Here is a 22,693-nt window from a genome sequence, read left to right as displayed (position 1 = left end):
ATTTATCTCTCTAAGCTTTATTGGCAAAATTAAGACATTTTCAGACATTTCAAACCTTGCATGTTTTTAAAAATCTAACTGAAGACATTAAAAGACTGTTTAAGGATCCATAGGAACCCTATAAAACACAAAAATAAATCACTTAACCATCAACTACAGATATCCTTTTACGCTTAACTATGTTAAATTCAGTGTTCTCATGTGTTATTCACAAAAATATCTAATATGATTGGATTGAGATGCTCCACTGCAATTCGTCTGAACATGCTGATATGTGAATAACAAATAGTTCACAATGTTCATCCTGCATTGCAAGATCTGAACTTCATCTGAGCTTTAACTCTGCATCGTGTGTCTAGGGGTAGCAGAGGAACTGTTATATAGACCTTATGAAAAGATCTCTTACACTTACAGCCTCTGTATCCATGAATAATGGAGCCACCCATTGATATACAGCTATGCGTTGTGGCATGCAATACTTATAGTAATATGATCCAAAAGTAAACAAAAAGTAAACAACAAAAAAAAAGTAAACAAAAAGTATTTTACATGATGAATTTCAGCCGGGCGGCCAAGGACCTCTCTGTTTGGAGTTTGCATGTTCTCCCCGTGTCTGCGTGGGTTTCCTCCGGGTTCTCCGGTTTCCTCCCACAGTCCAAAAGACATGCAGTCAGGCCAATTGGACATGCTAAATTGCCCCTAGGTGTGAGTGTGTGAGTGACTGTCTGTGTCTGTCTGTCTGCCCTGCGATGGACTGGCGACCTGTCCAGGGTGTATCCTGCCTTTCGCCCGAAGACTGCTGGGATAGGCTCCAGCACCCCCACTGACGGAGAAGCGGCTTAGAAAATGGATGGATGGATGGATGGAATTTCATGAAGAGTAGAGCACTAGAAGCTCCAAAATTGTTTAGAATACAATTTCTCTACATTAACTTACATTAAAAGCAAAGTAAGTTTTTGTCTTCTCCTTTTGGAAATGCGTATTCTTCTTTGGACAGTGATGATTTACAGATATGTCAAGTATCAGTTTTAGAAAATGCTGGAGTGATTAGCAGAGTGGAAAAAAAGAATGAATCTGATCTAATCCTGTAACAAATCTATCCTGAAGTAGTACTTACGTAGTGTGATGTTGTTAGCTATGAATTTGTGGTGTAGTAGAGCAGTTTAGTTGCTTGAAAATTACAGACTACTTTTAGATGATCATCTTAAGTGAAGTGCATCATTAAAAAAAAGCGCACTTTAAATCTTAACGTTTTTTAAAGAAAAAAGCATCAGATAAACTTCTCTAATTACAGCCTCCGGTGGTGGTCCAAGTATAGCAGTGTTTAATGTAGAATTGAGCCTCTTATACAAACCTTAGTCAAGATAATTAATGCTTTACCTTATTAACTTCTTTGCTTTTTGGAAATATACTCTTATTCTGAAATTGATGCCTGCAACATGTCCCAAAAAAGCTGGGGCAATTTTAAGCTAGGAAGGTTGTGAAATGTTCAAAAAACATCTTAGACAGCTGGTAAAATCATGCTTGGGCATAAAAGGAGCATCTGGGAAAGACCTTGTCTTTTAATAATGATGGTCATTGACGGGTTGTGGCTTGGCAATTCAACCAAAAATATATATAAATAAATTTTAAAAGCCAGCAAATAATCCTAGAGTTTTAGCACACTGTTCCTCAACAAGCAAATGCAAAGATTTTAGGTATTTCACCTTCTACAGTGCATAATATCAAGATTCCAGGAATGCAGGAAGAATCAGGGAATCTCTGTGAGTTTGGAGAGGCCAAAAACCACAGCTGAATGTCCGTGATCTATCCCCTAGATAGCAGTTTGTTGCTGCATCTACAAATGCATGTTAAGGCCATATGCACAGTGAAAGACATATGTCAAAAATGTCCAGAAATGCCGACATCATCTCTGAAGCTTAATCTTAAACAGACCGATGCATTGTGGAAATGTGTACTGTGCTCTGACAAGTCAACCTTACATAATGTTTATGGAAATGATGTTCTTTCTCTGGGACAAAGAAGGAAAAAAAGGAACATCCAGTCTGTTACCAGTGGAAGTCACAGTCTGTTGTTGTATGAGGGGTGTATTTGTGGTCAGGACATGCTAATTTACTCATATGTGAGGACCAATAACACTGAAAGATACATCTCTTGTAGGGACATTTATGCTTTCAACATGACAATGCCAAGCCACGGTCTGCAGGTGTTACAACAGCATAGTTGCATAATCAGAGAGTGCAGGTGCTACACTGTCCAACCTGCAGTCCAGACCTGTCTCACACAAAAAATGTGTGGTGCATTGCAAAGTGCAAAATATGACAATGAAGGCCCTGTATGGTTGTGCTGCTGAAGACTTGTATAATGGAAGAAGGGCATCATGGAAGAATGGTTCAAAGAAAAGGTGATGAGCACAATAGTGAATCCCAGTGTTTTTGGAAATGAGGTGTGTATACAGCCTCCAGTTTCCCCAGTGTAGGATTTCACATGTATCTGGCCTAGCGTCTGTGACATATACACTCCCCTAAACTGTCCCTGCTACCGACACTCGTTCTCTCCCTGTCCATTAGATAAAATTAGCTTTCTTCTCTGAGTATTGAAACAATAAAACATGTGGACAACGGAAGAGAAGAGTCCTATTTTTACTCTTGTTGGAGAGAGAGAGATGAGAAGAGGATGGAAAAGGCAGAAAGCTTAGAAAGGTGAGAAGAAAGAAAGGGGGAGAAAGAGAGAGAGAGAGAGACCGAGAGAGAGAGTTAGAGAGAGCGACGGAGAGCAAGAGAGAGCGAGAGGGAGTGAGAGAGAGAGAGCGCGAGAGAGAGAGCGAGAGAGAGCGAGCGAGAGAGAGCGAGAGACAGCGAGAGAGAGCGAGAGACAGCGAGAGAGAGCGAGAGAGAGAGAGCGAGAGAGAGAGCGCGACACTAGGTGCTTTATCACTCAGGCTGTACTGGGAGAATCAGTATCCTTGGTAACTGGCTGCACCTTATTTGTTAAGCAAAGCACTGAATGCTATTAAGCCAAGAGGGTGTGAAAACTACTGTACTGAAAGTAAGGAAAATAATTAAATAAACCATTATTTTGACCCACCAAAAAAAATTGGAGGTAGCTTCTGGACATTTTGAGGACATTTCATCACTCTCTTGCACAATACCAATGGCAGCACCTTCATTATGTGTGTTCATTAGCATGAATAAATGAACGGCGTGTGGCAAACATGCAGTCACACATCAGCCTCAGCAGCTTCACTCTCTTCACAAAGCTCCAGCACTGCATTCACAAGGTGTGTAAAACAGATATTAGACGAAAAATGAAACATAACGATGAGGAATTGACCCATCCATGCCCCGTTCATTCATACCAACTGCTGCTAAGAACCAGCCAATGTCAAAATTCTGTTAATGCTAATAAGGAACTGTAGTGCAATACTCAAAATTGTGTTAAACTAGCACATTTAGCGAGCATAATTGCTATCAAATGATATTTGTTCTGCAACTGTGCGACGTTGATATTGTTATTTCCAACCTGACAAGTTTCGACAACACAGTCCAGCCCAGCAGCCCAGCATTCTGAATTGAAAAATGCGCAACAATTTCTCTTTAGACAGGATAGGATTTTGTCATTGTTCTACAAAGACTGTCCAATCTAGCAACGACTGCATCAGACAAATGCATTTGTGTTTGCATCACTTTCACTCTAGTGAAATATGTGCAAAAAATTAAAAAAATGGCACAAACATTCATTTTTGAGAAACATTTTGGAGGAGATGAGATAGAAATTTTGGTAACACTTTATTTGAAGGCTACCTACATAAGGGCTTTATGACACATTCATAAGCACTGAATAATGTGTTTATAAAGCACTACTTGAACATTTATTAAGTGCTTATGTCGGTTCTCGCAACCTGACAAGATGTTTTATGAAATAAATGACATTGTACTGACATAATAAGAATAAATGTTGAACATATTTATAGCACTAAACACATTTAAACCCTATACATAATTGCATCAGTCATCTTATCCATGCCATGGAGCGAAGAGGGGGTAGTTTCCAGGCACATTTAACCTGATGTCAGTACAATGTCGTCTTAAGAATGCTGACATAAATAGTTATGTACAGTGTTTTAAATATGTTTAGTGCTGTAAATATGTTCAACGTTTATTCTTATTATGTCAGTACAATGTCATTTATTTCATAAAACATCTTATGTCAGGTTGCGAGAACCGACATGAGCACTTAATAAATGTTCAAGTAGTGCTTCATAAACACATTATTCAGTGCTTATGAATGCGTCATGAAGTCCTAATGTAGGTAGCCTTCAAATAAAGTGTTAGCGAAATGTTTCTATTCGTGTACTGAAGGAGCAGGAAAGTCAAAGGAAAAAAATTGGGGGGACAAAAAAAAAAAAAAGTCATTTCATCGCCTCTTTTCTTTTAATAAGGCTACTTTTAATGTTAATAGAATGTCTGAATGTTATTACTGCCCTTATTTAATGTGTGATTTAACAAAGCTGAAAATTCAGTTTCTGGAACAAAAAGGGCTAAAATACTGCATCTGAGATTAATTTAGCTAAACTGTTGCGTTCCAGGTCTATTTTTTGAGCAAGAAAACTCACATATCTACTTCCTCTGACTCACAGCTAGTTGGCTTCTGTCTTTTAACGTTACTCTGATTAAAACAGGGAACGAGCAATTACTGATCCGAAATATATTCTGAATAAGCCTGCAAGCTCCCTCAGAACAAAAAAATCCTCATAGTGCATCTGACAAGAAAGGAAGCCTCGAGCATGGAAAACAGGACAGCACACAGAATGCTAGGGGTAAACTGATAAAACAACTTTACTGCTGCTAATGAGGATGTGCACGTTTCGTAACTCATGGCCGGTTTAATTACGTGAACTTTTTTTTGGTGGGGGTGGCTCTTCATTTGTTTACCATTGTTGTGGTAAATGTGCTCCTATCCCAACTTTTTTTTGGAATGTGCTGCAGGCATCAAAATTGGTATGAGCATATATTTACAAAAATACAGTGAAGGTCATAAAGTAAAACAAACATGTTTTTTAGACTGTTTCCAAACAATTCCAGACTCCTAACGACCACAGAAGACCTGGCAGACCACCAAAACTGTCACCCTCAGACAAACAGCACAAAACTGCAATGCAACCAATGACAGATGTTTGGAAGTGTGGAAAAAATAATTGATTTTTTCTTTCAAAAAACTGAGAGCAAGTCCCCTGAAAGCTTGGACGCTCTAAAAGAAAGGCAAATAGTGAATACACTACATACTGAACATTTTAAAATCATATTTAGTTGCTTATACTTCATATTTTTTCTGTTAACCCTCTATTGCACAATGTTGTTGATCAATTTGTTTTGTTATGAGAATTTGCAGAAATATATATGTTGCCTAGAAGCAACACTGTGTGACAGTGGAATGGATTTAGCCAGCCACAAGAAAGATCTCAGGATTTCAGGAAACTCGGCTCTATGTCATTTCTTCCCATTGTCACACAATGTTGCCTTAAGACAACATACTCCAAAAGGACCCCTGCACACATCAATACTATTATTATTATTATTATTATTATTATTATTATTATTATTATAGTCTTGAATTTAATAAACGGGTGCAAAAAAAAAATGAAGAACCATTTTATGCAAGAAAAGTGAATACATTTTTTTAAATTGCTCTCATAATGCGTGCAGTAGAGAGTTAAATATATGTTTTCTGCTCGTTTGATTGATGCTGAAAAATGAACTTATTGGTCAATTTGACTTGAAATTGAATAAATGAAAGGTGGTCTTTGACATTTGCACAGTCCTGAATATTCCAGCAATGTCACCTCTATTTCCAGGTATTTGTGGACACATTTTATGGTCATAATTATGGACATACACATAAAACAACAGTGCTCCCTGTGGACTTTCATTTTAGTTTAGTACAAGCTATTTGCAGCAAATAAAGCAAGATAGTGCCAAACTCCCAAACCCACATAAAAGCCTGTGATACACAGATATCAACAAATGGTCTATATTGTCTGTGTGTTGCCAAGCCTTGGCTACAGCTACTTTCAGCACTTGTTTGTTTTGTAGAGTGCCTGACTTTAGCCTCCTTTCAGCAACTGAAACGCATGCTTGATTAGATTCAAATTGAAAAATTGATTTGGCCAGTCTGAGACTCTACACTCCTTAGCCCTGCTGAAATGCATTGAGCTGCCTTGGCCGTGTGGGGCAGGTCGCTGCAGGACAACTGCATGGACTGTAGGGATATATAGCAAAACAAAGTCAACCATTCTACTAACCAGCTCTGCTACCTTGGGTTACAATGTCAACAAGACAAGAGATGCAGCACCAAATACAAAAGCTATAGGGGAGGATTAGTCGAGCAAGAAATGGAATAAGTAAGTTTTTGAGCATATATATTACAGCATTGTAGAAAAGTCAAAGACTTCCCATTCATTTATTTCATTTCCAGTCAAAATGGCCATTAAATGCAAGTTATTATTCAGCAACATACACTTTCAGTCCCATTTTATATTAAGTGTCTCTAATAACTGTGTAGTTACATGTGAACAACATGAGCATAAACAATGTAACTACTAATGATTTAGTAACTGTTACAGATGAATTGCAGACATACACCTCATGTAATTACACAAGGGTGTCTTAATAGCTTAAACAGCTTATTCTGTCATGTAATTACACACAGGTAATAAAAAAATTACATTTGTAATCAGACCTGCACAGCAGTTTTTCTTTCTAGCAGTGAAAGGAAGGATGTAATAACTTACATTAAGACATTACTTAAACAGAATCTGCCAGCTTTCCCAACATTTAGCTAGCATTCACGTTGCTAGTGCTGTGATACTGTAACCAATTTCACCTTCAAACCATTCTGTAATGTGACAGAACAGCAGACGTCCCCTTATCTTAAAATGTAACTTTTTTCATTACCCCAAATCGATGTCTATATTACCCCTCCATTATTACACAGTACCTACATAACAACTACATAGGAACTGACCACTTATTTTAAAGTGTAACCTCAACACTACACTACAGCTCCTGTGTAGAAGATACACATGTGTAATTACATAGGCTGTACTTCTGTAAACCATCTGTACCAACTGTACTGACTAAAACATCAGTAGCTACAGTGTTATTGCATGTCATTCATGTGCAACTACACAGTTATTAGAGACTATTATTAGAGTTATTCTTGACAGCTACACATCCTTTCCGACTTAGTGTTGAGTTGTCTCACAGTTGAAGGATGGACAGAAACACCTGTGATTTTTTTGGACCTAATTTTTCTCCTTTTCCTCAAAGAAGACACTGACCCAGATGTTCAGCTATGGAACTTGCACAATCTCCAAAGAAAGCCTGAGGTCACTGTGCCAAATGCCAAGTATCCCCATAAAGGCCCCCCAGCATTGGGCTCTGGAGCAATGGAATGGTGTTCTCTGGAGTGATGGAGCTCCAGCCAACACCTCCGGTATGAGTCGGAGTGGAGTGGAGATCCAAAACTACTCATCTAACTTCACTAATGCTCCTGTAGCTGAATGCAATCAAATCCTCACAGTGATGTTCCAATATATAATGCAAAGCTGTTGGTGCAGCAAACTAGGGACAAGCTCCTTGTTAATATACTTGTGTTCAGATGAAACTTCAGATTAGCAGGTGTCTTTATGTTTGATTTCTAAAACAATTAGGTAACAGACTTGTCTGTGTGGGTTTCCTCCGGGTTCTCCGGTTTCCTCCCACAGTCCAAAAGACATGCTGTCAGGCCAATTGGACGTGCTAAATTGCCCCTAGGTGTGAGTGTGTGAGTGACTGTCTGTGTCTGTCTGTCTGCCCTGCGATGGACTGGCGACCTGTCCAGGGTGTATCCTGCCTTTCGCCCGAAGACTGCTGGGATAGGCTCCAGCATCCCCCCGCGACCCTGACGGAGAAGCGGCTTAGAAAATGGATGGATGGATGGATGGACTTGTGTATCTTTATAAATACTCTTGCGTTCGATTTTTAAACCGTACAACTAGTTTTTAGCAAGATTTACCAAAGCTTTAAATCAGGACTGCAAGCCTTTCCTTCCACGGAAGTATTTGCATAACAAAAGCAGAAACTCTGAGGTGAAGGACAGAGGAGACTTTGAGGAGACTCTGTTGCACGCTACTGTCTACAAGAGCTCCAGCAGCACCTCTTCATCTGCCTGCGCGATGAGGGAGCGAGTGAGCTTAACAGCTGACGTAAACGGGATTAAAAATTAAAAATGCACCGATTAGAATCAGTGACGAGCTCTTTCGTCTCTCCACAAGCATCACTTCCTCATTTGTAAACCACGGGGACAACTGATTTGTGTGTGCAGCAGAGTAAATGCGAGAGTCACAAATGAACGCTCTGATTGCTACGGTGAACAGACAGAAGACAGATGCCAATCACATGATACTTATTATCACTGACAGTCTTGTGGGAAAGAACGTACTGAACAGATGAACTTCACCGTAATGATGTTGCCCATTAGCTCCTCAACAGACTTCCTAAATGTGCAAGGTGACGACATCTCACTACCTGGCATGCATGCCAACATCTTTTTTTCCTTTTTCAGGTGAAACAAAAATTATTAGTTATTAAACAAATAAACAAACTATTTTTCCCATTTTACTGCTATTTGTTTATAACAGTAATATGCGTTAGATCCATTTTCCATAAAATGTTGTCACTCTGTTTTTCGACCCAGTGTTAACAGCAAAAGCTTGAATTTCAACCAATGTGTTGTTAACATATCAGAACAGATGCTATTGTTCCAAAAGAATGTTGTAATTATAGGGTATCTTTTTATCACAACCACAAAACCTTTTGTAAAAAGCTGTAATGGGGTGGCCGATACGACAATATACACCAATCAGGCATAACATTCTGAACATTTTCCTTGTTTCTATGCTCATTGTCCATTTTATCAGCTCCACTTACTGTATAGGTGCACTTTGTAGTCCATCTGTTGTTGTTAGCCCCCTTTTCCACTGTTCTTCAGTGGTCAGAACCCTCATGGATCCTCACAGAGCAGGTATTATTTGGGTGGTGGATCATTCTCAGAACTGCAGTAACACTGACCTGGTGGTGGTGTGTTAGTGTGTGTTGTGCTGGTCTGAGTGGATCAGACACAGCAGTGCTGCTGGAGTTTTTAAACACCTCAGTGTCACTGCTGGACTGAGAATAGTCCCCTAACCAAAAATATCCAGCTGCCAGCGTCCTGTGACGACTGATGAAGGACTAGAGGATGATCAACATAAACTGTGCAGCAGCAGATGAGCTATCGTCTCTGACTTTACATCAACAAGGTGGACCAACAAGGTAAGAGTGTCTAATAGAGGGGACAGTAAGTGTTTAAAAACTCCAGCAGCACTGCAAGAACATTGTAGTGAAACATGCAATTGATCAAACAGAACTAAATATTATGATACATATTGCGTGGAGGTTAGAGTGACCGAAGTGTCCTTGAGCAAGGCACCTAATCCCCAACCACTCCCTGGGCACCACGGATAGCGCCGCCAAGAGCTTAGACACATGACAGAAAAAAGGTTGTTAGTTTGAGAAAAATAACTCAGAATGAGCCATAAATCCTCTATGAATCTGAATATAATAGAGCAGTTATGTCACATGGTGTGCCTCATGGATCAGTTCTCGGACCCTTTTTGTTCAATCTTTGTACCCTTTAGGTAAATTCTGTGACAGCAACATTGGTTACTAAAGTTACGCACATGATGCACAGGTGCCAGATGATTAGACTCACTGTCAGTGCATGGAACACAAATAAGTGGATAAGGCAAAAAAATGACTAATTAATTAAGGACAAAACTGGGATCACTGTGTTCTGCAGCAAAGAGAAGAGACTTAATATTAGTGCAAACCTTGATTCCAGGATTCTAAAACCAAAGGCCAAGTCTGAAATCTTGGTGTTCTAATAGACTCAGATCTCACTTCCACTAACCATAGTAGTTAGCAGCCAGTTAGCCATAGTAATCAGCAGAACAGCGTTCTAACATCTTAAAAATATAGCAAGAATCAAAAATCCCAACAAGATCTAGAGAAGTTCATCCATGCTTTCATCTCTAACAGGGTGGACTACTGTAATGGTTCAATAACATTTCCATCTTTATCTTTAACTTCCTGTTCATTTTATTTTTTTTAAACTTTTAAATTGTTCGCTTGATTCCTTTAAGCTGTACTGTCTTTGTACTGTATTTTACACAAGCACATTTTCTTTATTTTTTTTACTTTCAATATTTTTGCTTTTATGAATATAAAGCACACTGAATGAAATGAGCGCAATGTGATTTTTTCATGATTTAAAATACTCAAAATGTAGCACTAGAAGATACATGTACATAATACAAGTACATAATTATCAATACTGAAAAACCATATTGCGATCAAATTTGTCCATACTACCTAGACCAACAGGCACCCGCTCTCTAATAATCAAAGATGAAGTTTATAGAGTGATAAAGCCATTAGCACTCCTCTGTTTTCGCCCCTCTCAGACCTCCCCTAATAGGAAAACCTGCCTGAACGCTGTCAGTTCCAATTCAATCAGCAGCACGGTGCTGCCGCTGCCTCTCTGACTGTGCCAGCACTTGGTCAAGGCCCATTAAATCATCACCTACACTAAGCTCTGTGTTTACAACACCCAGCAGCTGCTGCCCATCTCTTGGACCAGAGTGGGATTGGTCACGTAGAGGACAGCAAGACTGATGGGGTGACTCAAAGGGCACACAGAGGGAAATGTAAGAAAAACAGAATAGACAACTGTGAGTGAGATTTAGAGAAAGCAAGAGAGAGAGAGAGAGAGAGAGAGAGAGAGAGAGAGAGAGAGAGAGAGAGAGAGAGAGAGAGAGAGAGAGAGAGAGAAAGAGAGAAAGAGAGAGAGAGAATATTAAGAAAATTAAAGGATTTTTCAAATTCAGCAAATGTACACAAAGCCATTCTGGTTGTTTTAATGCGAAATTCTTCATCCATTTCTGTCATTTTTCAGTTTTTAACATTTATATTGTGTGTAAATTTCATGATAAATGGACCAAAATAAACAACCCAAAAAAATTCAGGTTCCATACACTTACATACTTAAAAAAGTACGTTTTTCCTTCTCCTGTAAAGTTATCGTTTTGGAGATACGAGGTTTTCTTCCAACAATGGGGGGGGGGGCTGTTTTGCCTTACACTGCCATGCATACACCATTCTGCCATGAATTAATTCCAAAATGTGTGTTATAGGCCAAATTTTTATTTTAAAACTACCATAAAACAACATTCCTGGCATCAAGCAGGGCATTCATAACCATTACTTGCTCGCAGGAAGCTTCCAGAGGCACACGATTACTATGTAAGCTTCTCTAGATCAGAGCATTTCACATCAAACTGCTCTAAATGGTGTTGTTTACATTTATATACCACATTATTTTTTCTCTGAGGTCCACTTATAATATCTGTGAGTTTTTCTTATATTAAAAAAGTCAGAATTTACTTTTACCTCTCTTTATCCCACCTAGTTTTTGTTGCTGCACTTTCAAGACAGTATATAGACAATATACAACCCTGTCTCCAAAAAAGCTGGGCTATTGTGGAAAATGTACATCAAAACAAAACTGTGATGTGCAAATCATTTTAACCCTTTATTTCATTTAAAAATAGACAACATATCAAATGTTGACACTGAGAAGTTGTCTTTGTACTATTTAATTCAAATTAATTTAAATTAATTTAATAGGTTTAAATGATTTACACATCTTTGTATTCTGTTTTATTTTAGATTTTGCATGATGTTCCAACTTTTTGGGAAATGAGGTTCTGCTCTGATTGGCTAGCATGTAATGCGATTCAATCACAAACCAGCCCTACTTATAACTTCAGGGTGAATAGGCGGAGTGAACTGCTGTTGTTTTTCCATGACATCACAGAAACAGTGAAATCAAAGCAGGTTATTTTTGCTTGTTAATCTCTATATATGAACTATATGGACTGTTTACACACTAAATCAAACTGTTATGTTTCAAGGAAGTGAGGAAAATTCAGTTTTCCGTGATATGCACCCATCAAAGATTTGATTCAATAATTAGCAGAAAAATATTGTGAAATGAATTGAACTCCCTTTTAAGTAAAAAGAGGGAACAGGAGGAATAAAGTGAGCAAAAGAGAGAGAAAGTTAGGCTGAGTGATGATTATACACATCAGTATAATATACTAACGTCAAAGGGTTAGGCACACAGCAGTCCTCATCAATTAGGCTTGAGATGCAATCAAAAACAGGCTTTTATAAATCTTCCATGTATTCAGATGCCTCTGACTTTAAACCATAATGACGGCAAACAGAAGACCTTGACCAAAGAGCTTCACAGGACAAAACCCAGGCTGCCGAGTATGTGCGTAGGCAGGCAGAAAAAGAACTCAGAGTTGTGTGTGTATATGAGCGCGAGGACGATAAATGCGATTCAGAGAAACTCTCCACACAGCTACCTTATGACCCCTCATGCGCTGGAAGTGGGCGATGGTGTCGCTGATGGTGTAGACCCTCACATGGCCCATGTGTAGCCGACCAGACGGGTATGGAAACATGGAGAGGACATAAAACTTCTTCTTCTGGGAGCTCTGAGTGTTAAGAGAAAATAAACAGGAAAAAAAACCTTTTGTATCGCAGAGACATTTCAGTCGCACTATTTTAAACGGTTTCAGCTCTCAACGTAAAAGAAAAACAAAGCTTTTAGATTATTCACAGACCAAACTGAACAAAAAACCAAGACCAAGAAAATCTTCCCTGGTTCTTGTGAATAAAATGTGTGAGTAAAAAGAATAACTGCAAGCACATTTTTATCCTCATTTGGAGATAAAGCCAGAGAGGCCAGGTTGAGATGGTTTGGACATGTGTTGAGGAGGAATAGTGGATATATTGGGCAAAGAATGTTGGAGATGGAGCTGCCGGGTAGAAGGAGAAGAGGTAGACCTCAGAGAAGGTTTATGGATGTAGTGAAGGGGGACATGGAGATGGTTGGTGTAAAAGTAGAGGAGGCAGTGGATAGGGCAAGATGGAGGCAGATGATCCGCTGTGGCGAGACCTAAAGGGAGCAGCCGAAAGAAGAAGAAGACATTTTTTTATCCTCATAATTTTCAGCATTTGTTAATTTGTAAACGAGAGAGCTGAGATAATGGATCAGCTTTTTAATGGGACGTCAAGAGCAGACAAACGGAGACTCAAGAAGCCTTTTACACTATCAAATGCAAAACCTCTCATCATGGTCCCTACGGTTTTACTTTTTTTGTCGGGTCTTCTGCAAACATTTATTGGGAACTCTGCCAATTTTCTTTCAGAGGGGTCTGAGGTAAAGTTCATTGTAGTGGTGTTGATGGAAACCAGGGGTCACAATATCTAACACACAGCCATTTTATTTACTTTCCAAAACCATCAGTGAACCTACACTTCTGAGGTATTAGAGTAAAATAGTGAAAAATTTGAATTTTTATTTACTTATTTATTTATCCAACACCCTGTAGGTACCTCTCTGCCATGAATGGAATTAAAATACATTGCAGCCCAAAAGCTTGTCTCAAAACTACCGTATAACAATGTCTTAGACATCAGGCAGCATACTTACACCCATTTAGTGCTACAACTTTCCATGAGGGAGATTTTAGAGGCGTTTAATGCTTCAGACATCTAATTCCTATCACCCCCACTGTGAGCATTTCTGTTCTGATTGCCTAGAATGGAGCACTTCACACCAAACCACTCTGAATTAATTTACATCTATACAAACGGCTTATAAAAAACATGTTGTTAACATGTAGTTACAAGCTTTATAAAGGTATAATGATGCATAAGATTCATTATTTGATTCGCTACAACACAGTAGTGTCTCATTTCAGTACATTTTTCAATCTAGCAAAAAAAGAGAGGCTAAAACATTAACATGGTAATGCTTCCCATTTCATTATATCAATCTACATTATAAAAGTACAATATCTGAAACAAAATATAGGTTTAATACAGTACAATACAACACAATATGATACGCTGTGATAGTTTGACTCCATTTTTTTATCTGCACACTTGAAGCAAATCTTCAAAATGTTTTTATGGATAGTTTATTGTATCTTCAGATATGAGGATTGTTTTTTTATTTTTTAGGTCACAGAGCTTATTTGAGTTATTTGACTAAGACAGCTGTAGACAATTTCTGAACATATTAAATTATGTGACACTTTAACCTCTTAGGGTGTTGTCCTTACTCAACAACCATGGGCTCGTGTAATCAGCTGACTAAGGATCTGAAACTAAAGATAACAGACAAAGCAAGAAAAGATTATAAAATATATATTTAAACACTTCCTGCTTGCAATCATTTGTCTGAAATGTCAATGAGAAATGGAAGTGTAAGAGAACTGTTGATGTCATGACAAGGTCTCGAAGACCAACATAATTCTCTGATCGAACTGCTTATAGACTATTCAAGTATGCAAAGCAAAACCCCCACATCACTTCCATGGACATATAGGAAGATTGGGCTGGCTTTGGATAATGATGGAGCAGTTCACTGTGCAGTGCTGTCGCACAAATATCATCTACACGGTAGAGTCATCAGAAGGTAACCTTAATTGTGATCTCATCACAAGTCAGCATCTGAAATATGCAAAACAACGTAATAAGCCAGAGGTGTTTTAGAAACAAGATCAAACTCTTTGGTTACACTCATTAAAGATACAATGGGGTGTAAAAGTCTAAGACCTGTACTGAAAATGTTCCTTTTTGCATTAGTTTCTAATTTAATAGAAATATTTCATTGTACTTTCTAATATCAGGCCTTTTTGTATAAATGCCTCATCATGGTCAATGGCACAAATGTGTTTCAATTTGAATAGTGACCTAGAAATCATGTAGAATTTCCAATATTTCCTCAATTTACTTGTCAAGTTCTTTTTTATTTTAAATACAATTTTTAAATTAAACAGATTTTAATGTGTTTGCAGAAAAAAAGGAGCAAAATTTAAGACACACATCTTGACAACTGTTAATCACAGGGGTGGATATATTATGCTTTGGAGTTGTGTAGCAACCCTGTGGCACAGGAAATGTTGGGTGGATAGAGGGAACAAAGCATCCTTCTTAATGTCAACAAATTATGTATTTATTTATATTTATATTTTTTCCAATGTCTTTGTACGAATACATGAAGTTGCCAGCGTTCTTTAAGTTCTTCTCTACTTCTCCTCACTCCATTCTAAATGAGTTTGGGCCCAGAGAAAGTGGCAGCATTTCTGGATCCTGTTTATATTTAGTATCTTATTTGTGTTTGAGTTTTAACTTGCATTTGTGGATGCAGTGATGAACTGTTTTCACAGACAGTGTTTTTCAGAAGTGTTTCTGTGCCCATGCAGTGATTTCCACAACAGAATCATGTCTGGTTTTAATGCAATGCCGCCTGAGGGCCAAAAGATCACGGCCAGCAAATACTGGGTTTTGGCCTCGTCCTTTACATACAGAGATTTCTCCAGATTTTCTGAATCTTTTAATGATATTATATATCATAACATATGTACCAGAGCCCCCCCCTCATCCTTACTACTAAAAGACTCTCTGAGATGTTTTTATACCCAATTTTTAGACCCAATTACTGACCTGTTACCAATCAACCACTAGGTGTTTGTTTAGCATTACACAACTTTAACAGCCTTTTGTTGCCTCTGTCCCAACTTTTTTGATATGTGTTGTTGACATGAAATTCAAAATGGGCAAATATTTTTTCAATAAACAATAACATTTCTCAGTTTCAACATTGGATATGTTGTCTTTGTACTATTTTCAATTTTCAATAAAATATAGGGTTTAAATGATTTGCACATTATTGCATCTAGTTTTTATTTACATTTTACATGACGTCCCAACTTTTTCAGACATTGGGTACTATGCATAGTCAGTCCTTGTAGAACACTGACCAACTGCATGTTTCATTTTAAAGAGAGCGAAATTAGGCCTGTTTAACTGGATTTAATGCACTATGACAAATATTGGATAAAAATCAATCACGACACCATGTGTCATGAAAATGTATATTGTGAGAACATTTTATCACAATATTCACCTCTAGCTCACCCCTTATTATGCTTATTGTTTTTCATATGACACTACAGTTTCACTGGTGCATTTTGTCTGTTCCAACTTGCTTGCAAACCTCAGAAAAGCTAATTATCATGATAAATAATCGCATATTGTGAAACTGCCTTTAGGTTTAATGCAGTAGCATTTTTTGCTATATTGCCCTCCCTCCACACAGTGGTGTTTCTTGGCACGGCTATAAAGTTGTAATCTAATATCATGGTATGCTCAGTGGAAACCTATTCCCACCACAAAGGATTCTGATGTCAGGGATATTTGCTCTTCTGTGGAATCATAAAGTGCCCTCATAAAAGGTACAGCCACTCTGTACAGCTGACCCATGAGAGAGAGTCTGGCACAGTTACACGACCACTGCCAAGCCTGCACACACACACACACTATGGTTTCTGACGTTTAATGATTCATAAGGTCTTGAAGAAGGCCGCCGGTCCGGGAAGCATTAATCAGATCAGGTCAAGAGAGGCCTGAATTATTCACAGGCTGCCAAAGCGACAAGGCAACTGCTTCAGCACAAGCCTCCAGAAAGCCTTGCCCTAAATTCACAAAGAAACAAGGTAGTTGACACTCATACAGCCGAGGTGAGATGTGGGCTGAAAGTCGGGATATAGAACTTGACCTATCGACAGCTGTTCATTCAAAATGTAAAGGAAAAGCAACATCGCTGTGCAGTAGCACACATTTTAGAAAAAAAGAACCACGCTGCTTCTTCTCAATCCAACAGACACAACAGGGGAGACTACCCAAAGCACACAGAACTGTGCATGAAACTTCAGCCAGACCAGAGATTCATGTACAAGAGCAGAAATGAAAAAGTTCTTTAATCATCTCAAGGGTCCGATTATTTTTAGACAGCGGAAGTCTCCTTAAGGATTCATTTAAACACTGCCACCATGGACGATCTATCCAGCTTCCATATACCAAGAATAAAGATGGTCCTTTTTGAAAAGCAGTGCAATAGATTAAATGACGCTTTATACAAAACAGTTTGTTTTCAACAATGAAAACATATCTTGAAATAGAATTTAAGTCCTCACTGGCCCTGTTCACATTTAGCTCTGAAAGAAATGCAGCTCATTTGTAGATGTTGTCTATGCACACATTTAAAAGATGCAAATGAAAAGCATTTAGATCTCGCTGCCCTTATCCTGAGGTAGTAGAGCGTGCACGGTGATCAGGTCTGTGCATTTGTGCACAAGGCTAGACTGGCGACATTCGGCACATGCACTAGGGCTCACCTAGGACACGGCTGTACATAAAATTTGTGAGCATGCGGCAGTGATGCTATAAAAGTTGCAAGTGTTGTAGCACAAACTCAAATGTTTTTTAACTGAAATAAAAAAAACACATTAAATGCTTCTATAAACCAATTTATCACTGTAACTGAGAAAAAAAACTAGCACTTTTTATGAAATGCATTGAGAGTTCATTTTCGTTTCTGCTGATTGCATATGAGCATATAAGCACTGACTATTAATGTACATGTAATGTACTATACTATAAATGTACTATTAAAATGTTCCATTCAAGGCCTCACAGCAGGCATCGCTCTAGAGAGTTCATTCATTTTATTTTTTGCATTACGAATGCAGCAACAAGCACTGCAAAAAAACCAAGGTGGCAATGAGAAGACAAGAATGCAAAAGCTACTTATGGAGGATAGGAGTTGGGGTGGGCTGGTCTGCATCACGTAACTGCGTCATGAAATGAAGTCCCACTCGGTTAACATCATCTTATGACATACTGTGTCCGATATTTGAGCCTTCATGTTAGTGAGGCCGTGAGCATCACATTTTATTCATACAGTAAAGGATCGCTAGCTACTGAGCTCCCATAAACAAAGTTAATCCCTTACTGTAGATCCTGCAATAGGTGGCTAACACAAGTAAGAAGTAGTGCCTGGCTATGTTACAAACACGAGTGTAATAAACCTTCAAAGCAAGCACTGTTAACAAGCTTAAGAAGCTTAAATACGTACTGGGAGTTCTGACTCCCAGAGGGACAGCAGTCAAGCCATGTGAGGGAGAGGAAGGCGAGTAGCTGATGTCCACATATTTCTAACTTTGTTGGGTTCTTTGGCAGATCTGACATCACCTGTGCCAAATTTAGTCCTGTCCAACTGAAAACCAGAAAGCAGTCTTTTGAAGGGTCAGTGGGGCAACTGCATCCATACAGTCTTTTACCTAGTCAAAGGTTTCCATGGAGTCGAGCACGCTGTCCTTTCACACAGTGACTACTCTTTGGCCTTGACATTATACAATATCCAGGCAATACTGTCTCTTTAGCCTGGAAAACGCAGTGTAAACAGAAAGCAGAAAGCACTGGGGCCTGTCTGTGCAATGCGTAGTAGTCATTATACACTCATTTGTAATCAAACACAACCAATTTTAATTTTTTGGTTAGCAAATTAGCAATTACTGATACAGTCAATGCACAAGGATTCCTACAGCTTCATTCATATTTATACCATGACATCCAGACAGCTTATTTATTCATATTACAGATATTTTGATTCTCAGTTCAGGTGAGTAAAGTTTAAAAAAACTACAGTAAGTAAGTTCAGTAAAATGTATTACTAAATAGTTCTAAGATGTCAACGTTAAACTTTAGGTTTACAGCTAAAATTGTAAAGTTATTATTATACTCTATTTTATTAAGGGGGCACTCCAGCCAAAATGAAAGATTTTGATACATCTGTTGTAAACATGGTTACCTGCTTCCTACAGTGGTGTCACACTAGTTTCTAGAGCTGGATTTTCAGGTTTACAGACTAGGAAGCCCTTTCTCCGGGGTGGATTCTTGTTGGTGGGCTGTTCTGCAATGATATCTTTCCCCCTGGCTAATGTAGAAGGAAGTTAGATAGCCAACATTACTGCTAAGAAGTCAACTATCCTGTCTGTACTTATTATTCTCTACATTAGTGGCTACGCAATCAGGATTTCTTTATTACCATGGGGGGCACTCACAATGGTTGTATGATGTTTTTATGTATGCATGCTGGGTATTTTACTGAGAGACTAATGAAAACACTAAAAGGATACAAAATTATGAATTCTGTCAAACCAGTGTGGCTAAGAAATACAATGGTGTGCTACAGAATATTACAAAACATGGAAAAACACCATATTAAATGCTAGTTTTAAGACAGAATTTAGTGAGCTAGTCAGGCGATTACGGCAGGCCAAAATACATAAAATCTTAACTCCAATTTCCGTGCAGTGGACAAATTAAAACTGAAACTGGAATTCAACCAATTTCTAAGAAGGACCCTGATAGATCTTCGTAGAAACCTTTAAAGTCTCATTCACATATTACTGCATTATTCATAGTCATTACAGGTAAAACTGTCCAGAATGTCTAAAAGTATCCAGTCACCCTTGTAGTGAATTTGTCAAGGTGAAGATGCACTCAGATCAACTCCACATATAAAGCTTGCATAATCTCAACAGAAAAGCAGTGCTGATCGAATGAGATGTTCTGAAGCAGCTGCACATGAACTTAAGATTGCCATGGCCAGTGCTAAGCGTCGGCTAGAGGGGTATAAATTGGGTGTGCAGCAGCGGAACTGTGTTCTTTGGAGTGATGGTGCTCTATGCATGCCCAATGCCAAGGCCCTCAACATCAGTCCCTGACCTCACTAATGTTCTTGTGGCTGAATGCAATCAAATCCTCACAGCAATATTCCAAGCCTTGCCAGAAGAGTAGAGGCTGCTACTGTAGTAAAGAGGGGACAAAGTCCCTACTAATACTGTTAATTGGGCATACAGGTGTCTACAAATGTGTATATATTGTGTAACTTACACAGAGAACTAATGCTAACTAATGCTAACAAAGCTCTTTAGTTTGACTTGAACTGAGTCATATTCATCAAAATTAATCAAAAAACACAAAACAAAAAAGGTCTTTGACAGAGGACGTATCTTTAACTCAGCCCTTACAATAAGGGTGGGGAACTCCAGTCCTGGAGGGCCAGATTCCTGCACAATTTCTTGCTCAAGCACACCTGAATCAACTCATCAGTTATTTACCAGGTTTGGTTGGTGCGCTAGAGCAGGGAAATCAACTGACAGTGTTGGCCACTGGCCCTCAGTTCCGCAGCCCTGCCTTAGAGGCTCTAGATTTGTTCAGCAGATTATATATGAATGGAGTTAGCCAACCTAGACATCTAGTTTGTTTGGCCTATTAATTCACAACCTCAACCATCTTCAACAATCTTCCAATGTCTAATTTAACACCTCACTGTCACAATGGCTCACCTGCTCCTTCATTTCCTTCTGCCATTGCTGCTGGATGCGTGGGTGCCACCACTGCTCCACCTGGCGCCTGGTCTCTGCCCTATAGTCTCGCTCCCACACTCCAGTCTCGCTGAGCAGGGTCCGGACATTGGTCCTGAGGGGACAGAGAGCTGGAGCAATTGGAAAACGAAGGCGTAGACCCTGCCTCACCAGACCCAGAGAGCATGCAGCAAGCCTGCACATTGTCATCTGCATCAGACACCTTGGAGACCTTGGAGAAAAAATTAACTATTAAGTTACACATGGTTATAGAAGAAGCACCAGAAGAAGAAGCATTATTACACATAAAAACAGGTAACATACACATAGTGCAATACAACCTCATACAAAATCCATGTTTTATAATCGCCACAGAAAAGTATTTGCTAACAGAATAGGATGCTTTGGAGCAGCTGCACGTGAGCCAAATATGTCCAGTCCAGTGCTAATAGGCTAGACGGGCCCCAGCACTGGGCTGTGGAGCAGTGGAACAGTGTTGTCTGGAGTGATGGCACTCCAACCATGCCAAATGCCAAGTCCCCTAAAATCAGTCCCTGACCTCATTAATGCTCTTGTAGCTGAAAGCAATCATTGCAATGTTTCAAAATCTACGGTAATAAACTATTAGTTAGACAAAGAGTACCACAGAGCAGGTTATTACACTTACACTTATCCTTAAGTTTGATAGAACTCACACTGTGGGGTTCTTTTAGTTTTCTCTTACGCAAATATGTCCTGATCGCTAGCGTAGGCTTCGGCTTCATAGCAGCAGTGTCAGCTATCCGTTTTCCTTTTGAACAAACCAGCTAGCCAAAACATTTCAAACAGCCCACCCTCAACAATTCACCCCAAATTTCTCCCACCTTCAAGATAGATCATCAGAAGGGGGTTTGCTTAGTCTTTAAACCAGAAAAGAAAATCCAGCTCTACAGATGTGGTGCTGAGTTTAGTTTTTAACAGATGTAGTGGCAGCGTTTTCAACCTTAAACCTGTTCAAAGAAAGCAAATGATCTGATTTTGGTATAATGACAAAAGTATGCAACTCTAATATGATTTAGAAATCCCTATAGAAATACAAATTGGTACAAATGACTATGCTTTAGAAAAGGTGTGCTATTTTAAAAGATTCGCTTGCTGAAAGAGAACCACCGCTCAATAGTTTCTAATGTAACTGTCAAAGCTTCCACCTCAAGGTTAGCTCAAATGCTCATCACAACACATTGAACAGGAAACCAATGTGACCTCAGTATCCGTAAACACAATATGCTTACCAGACTATGAAACAGATTTACATCTACAGTGCTGTACTGCATAGACTGATGCTTTATAATGGATGCCAACGTATTTATGATGTGTATGGATGAGTTGTGTTGCTGTGAGAATTGGATTACATACAGACATCAGAGCATTAGTGATGACAGGTTCTGATGTTGGATGATCAGTTCTGGATCACAACCACCACTCCAACACATCCAAAAGGTATTGGGTGGAGCTCCATCACTCCAGAGAACACAGTTACACTGCTCCTCAGTGGTAACCTCATGGCTCATATGTGGCTGCTCCAGAGCATCCCATTCTACTGGCAATGCTATAAAAACTGACCACTTCTACGGAGATATAAAGAACATTTGAACACCACTGGTTGCGTGAAAATATGTTAACACATCCTATACAGAGAACACTTTTAAATACACACATTTCCGGTTAATTTTAGTGTACAAAAAAACTGAAAAAAGTGTCTGTGCAAAAGTCATGGCACATTTTATATTTTAATGTTTTTCGATATGTTAAACTCGGCAGAAGTGTGTTCTTTGCAGGGGCTGCGTTAACCTTCTAAGTGAAAATCAACAAAACATGTCACTTGACCAGGGGTGCCCAAACTTTCAGTCAAAAGGATCCTTTAAATACAGGTGTGGATTGGTTTCGCTTCAACTATAATCACTTGTGTATGTGTCTGACCAGAAGATAATTCAAGAGAAATTCAGGCAGATGAAACCACTCTACATCTAGTTCACTCGAAAATGAATTAGTTTGAGCATCAGCTTTATTGTGTATCATTCAAAATCAGCCTGTGCTTGTAAGAAGGGTCAGCTATAGCTTTGGCTTACTGTAAAAGTTCTATGCATATGTGCATGTTGTTTAAAACAGCCGGCAATGTGCATAGTAAAATACACAGTATGCTAGGAGTCTGTTTACAAGAGTGTAAACTGAATGCGGGGAGTGCTTTGAGTGAGTTGAACAGTCTTTAGCTTGCAGGATGCC

The 22,693-nt window shown here is 38.9% G+C and overlaps 1 protein-coding gene across 2 annotated transcripts in view; it reads right to left on the bottom strand.

Moving 5' to 3' along the window:
- The window catches only part of lars2 (leucyl-tRNA synthetase 2, mitochondrial), a 98,572-nt gene that overhangs the window by 67,965 nt on the left and 7,914 nt on the right, over window positions 1–22,693 (bottom strand). The window contains exons 2-3 of one of the 2 annotated variants that reach the window (XM_017714402.2): window positions 20,414–20,546; window positions 12,509–12,640 (exon numbers count right to left, since the gene is read on the bottom strand). In XM_017714402.2, coding sequence (XP_017569891.1) covers window positions 12,509–12,640; window positions 20,414–20,425 — 144 coding nt within the window. In that variant the 5' untranslated portion in view covers window positions 20,426–20,546. Of the gene's footprint in view, window positions 1–12,508; window positions 12,641–20,413; window positions 20,664–22,693 lie in introns of both variants that reach the window. The other variant, XM_017714401.2, reaches the window with a different exon arrangement.

The sequence above is a fragment of the Pygocentrus nattereri genome, chromosome 3 (genome assembly GCF_015220715.1).
Source record: "Pygocentrus nattereri isolate fPygNat1 chromosome 3, fPygNat1.pri, whole genome shotgun sequence".
Taxonomy (NCBI): domain Eukaryota; kingdom Metazoa; phylum Chordata; class Actinopteri; order Characiformes; family Serrasalmidae; genus Pygocentrus; species Pygocentrus nattereri.
The sequence above is the reverse complement of the archived record's forward strand: the minus strand, read 5'-3'. Positions and strand labels throughout refer to the sequence as shown.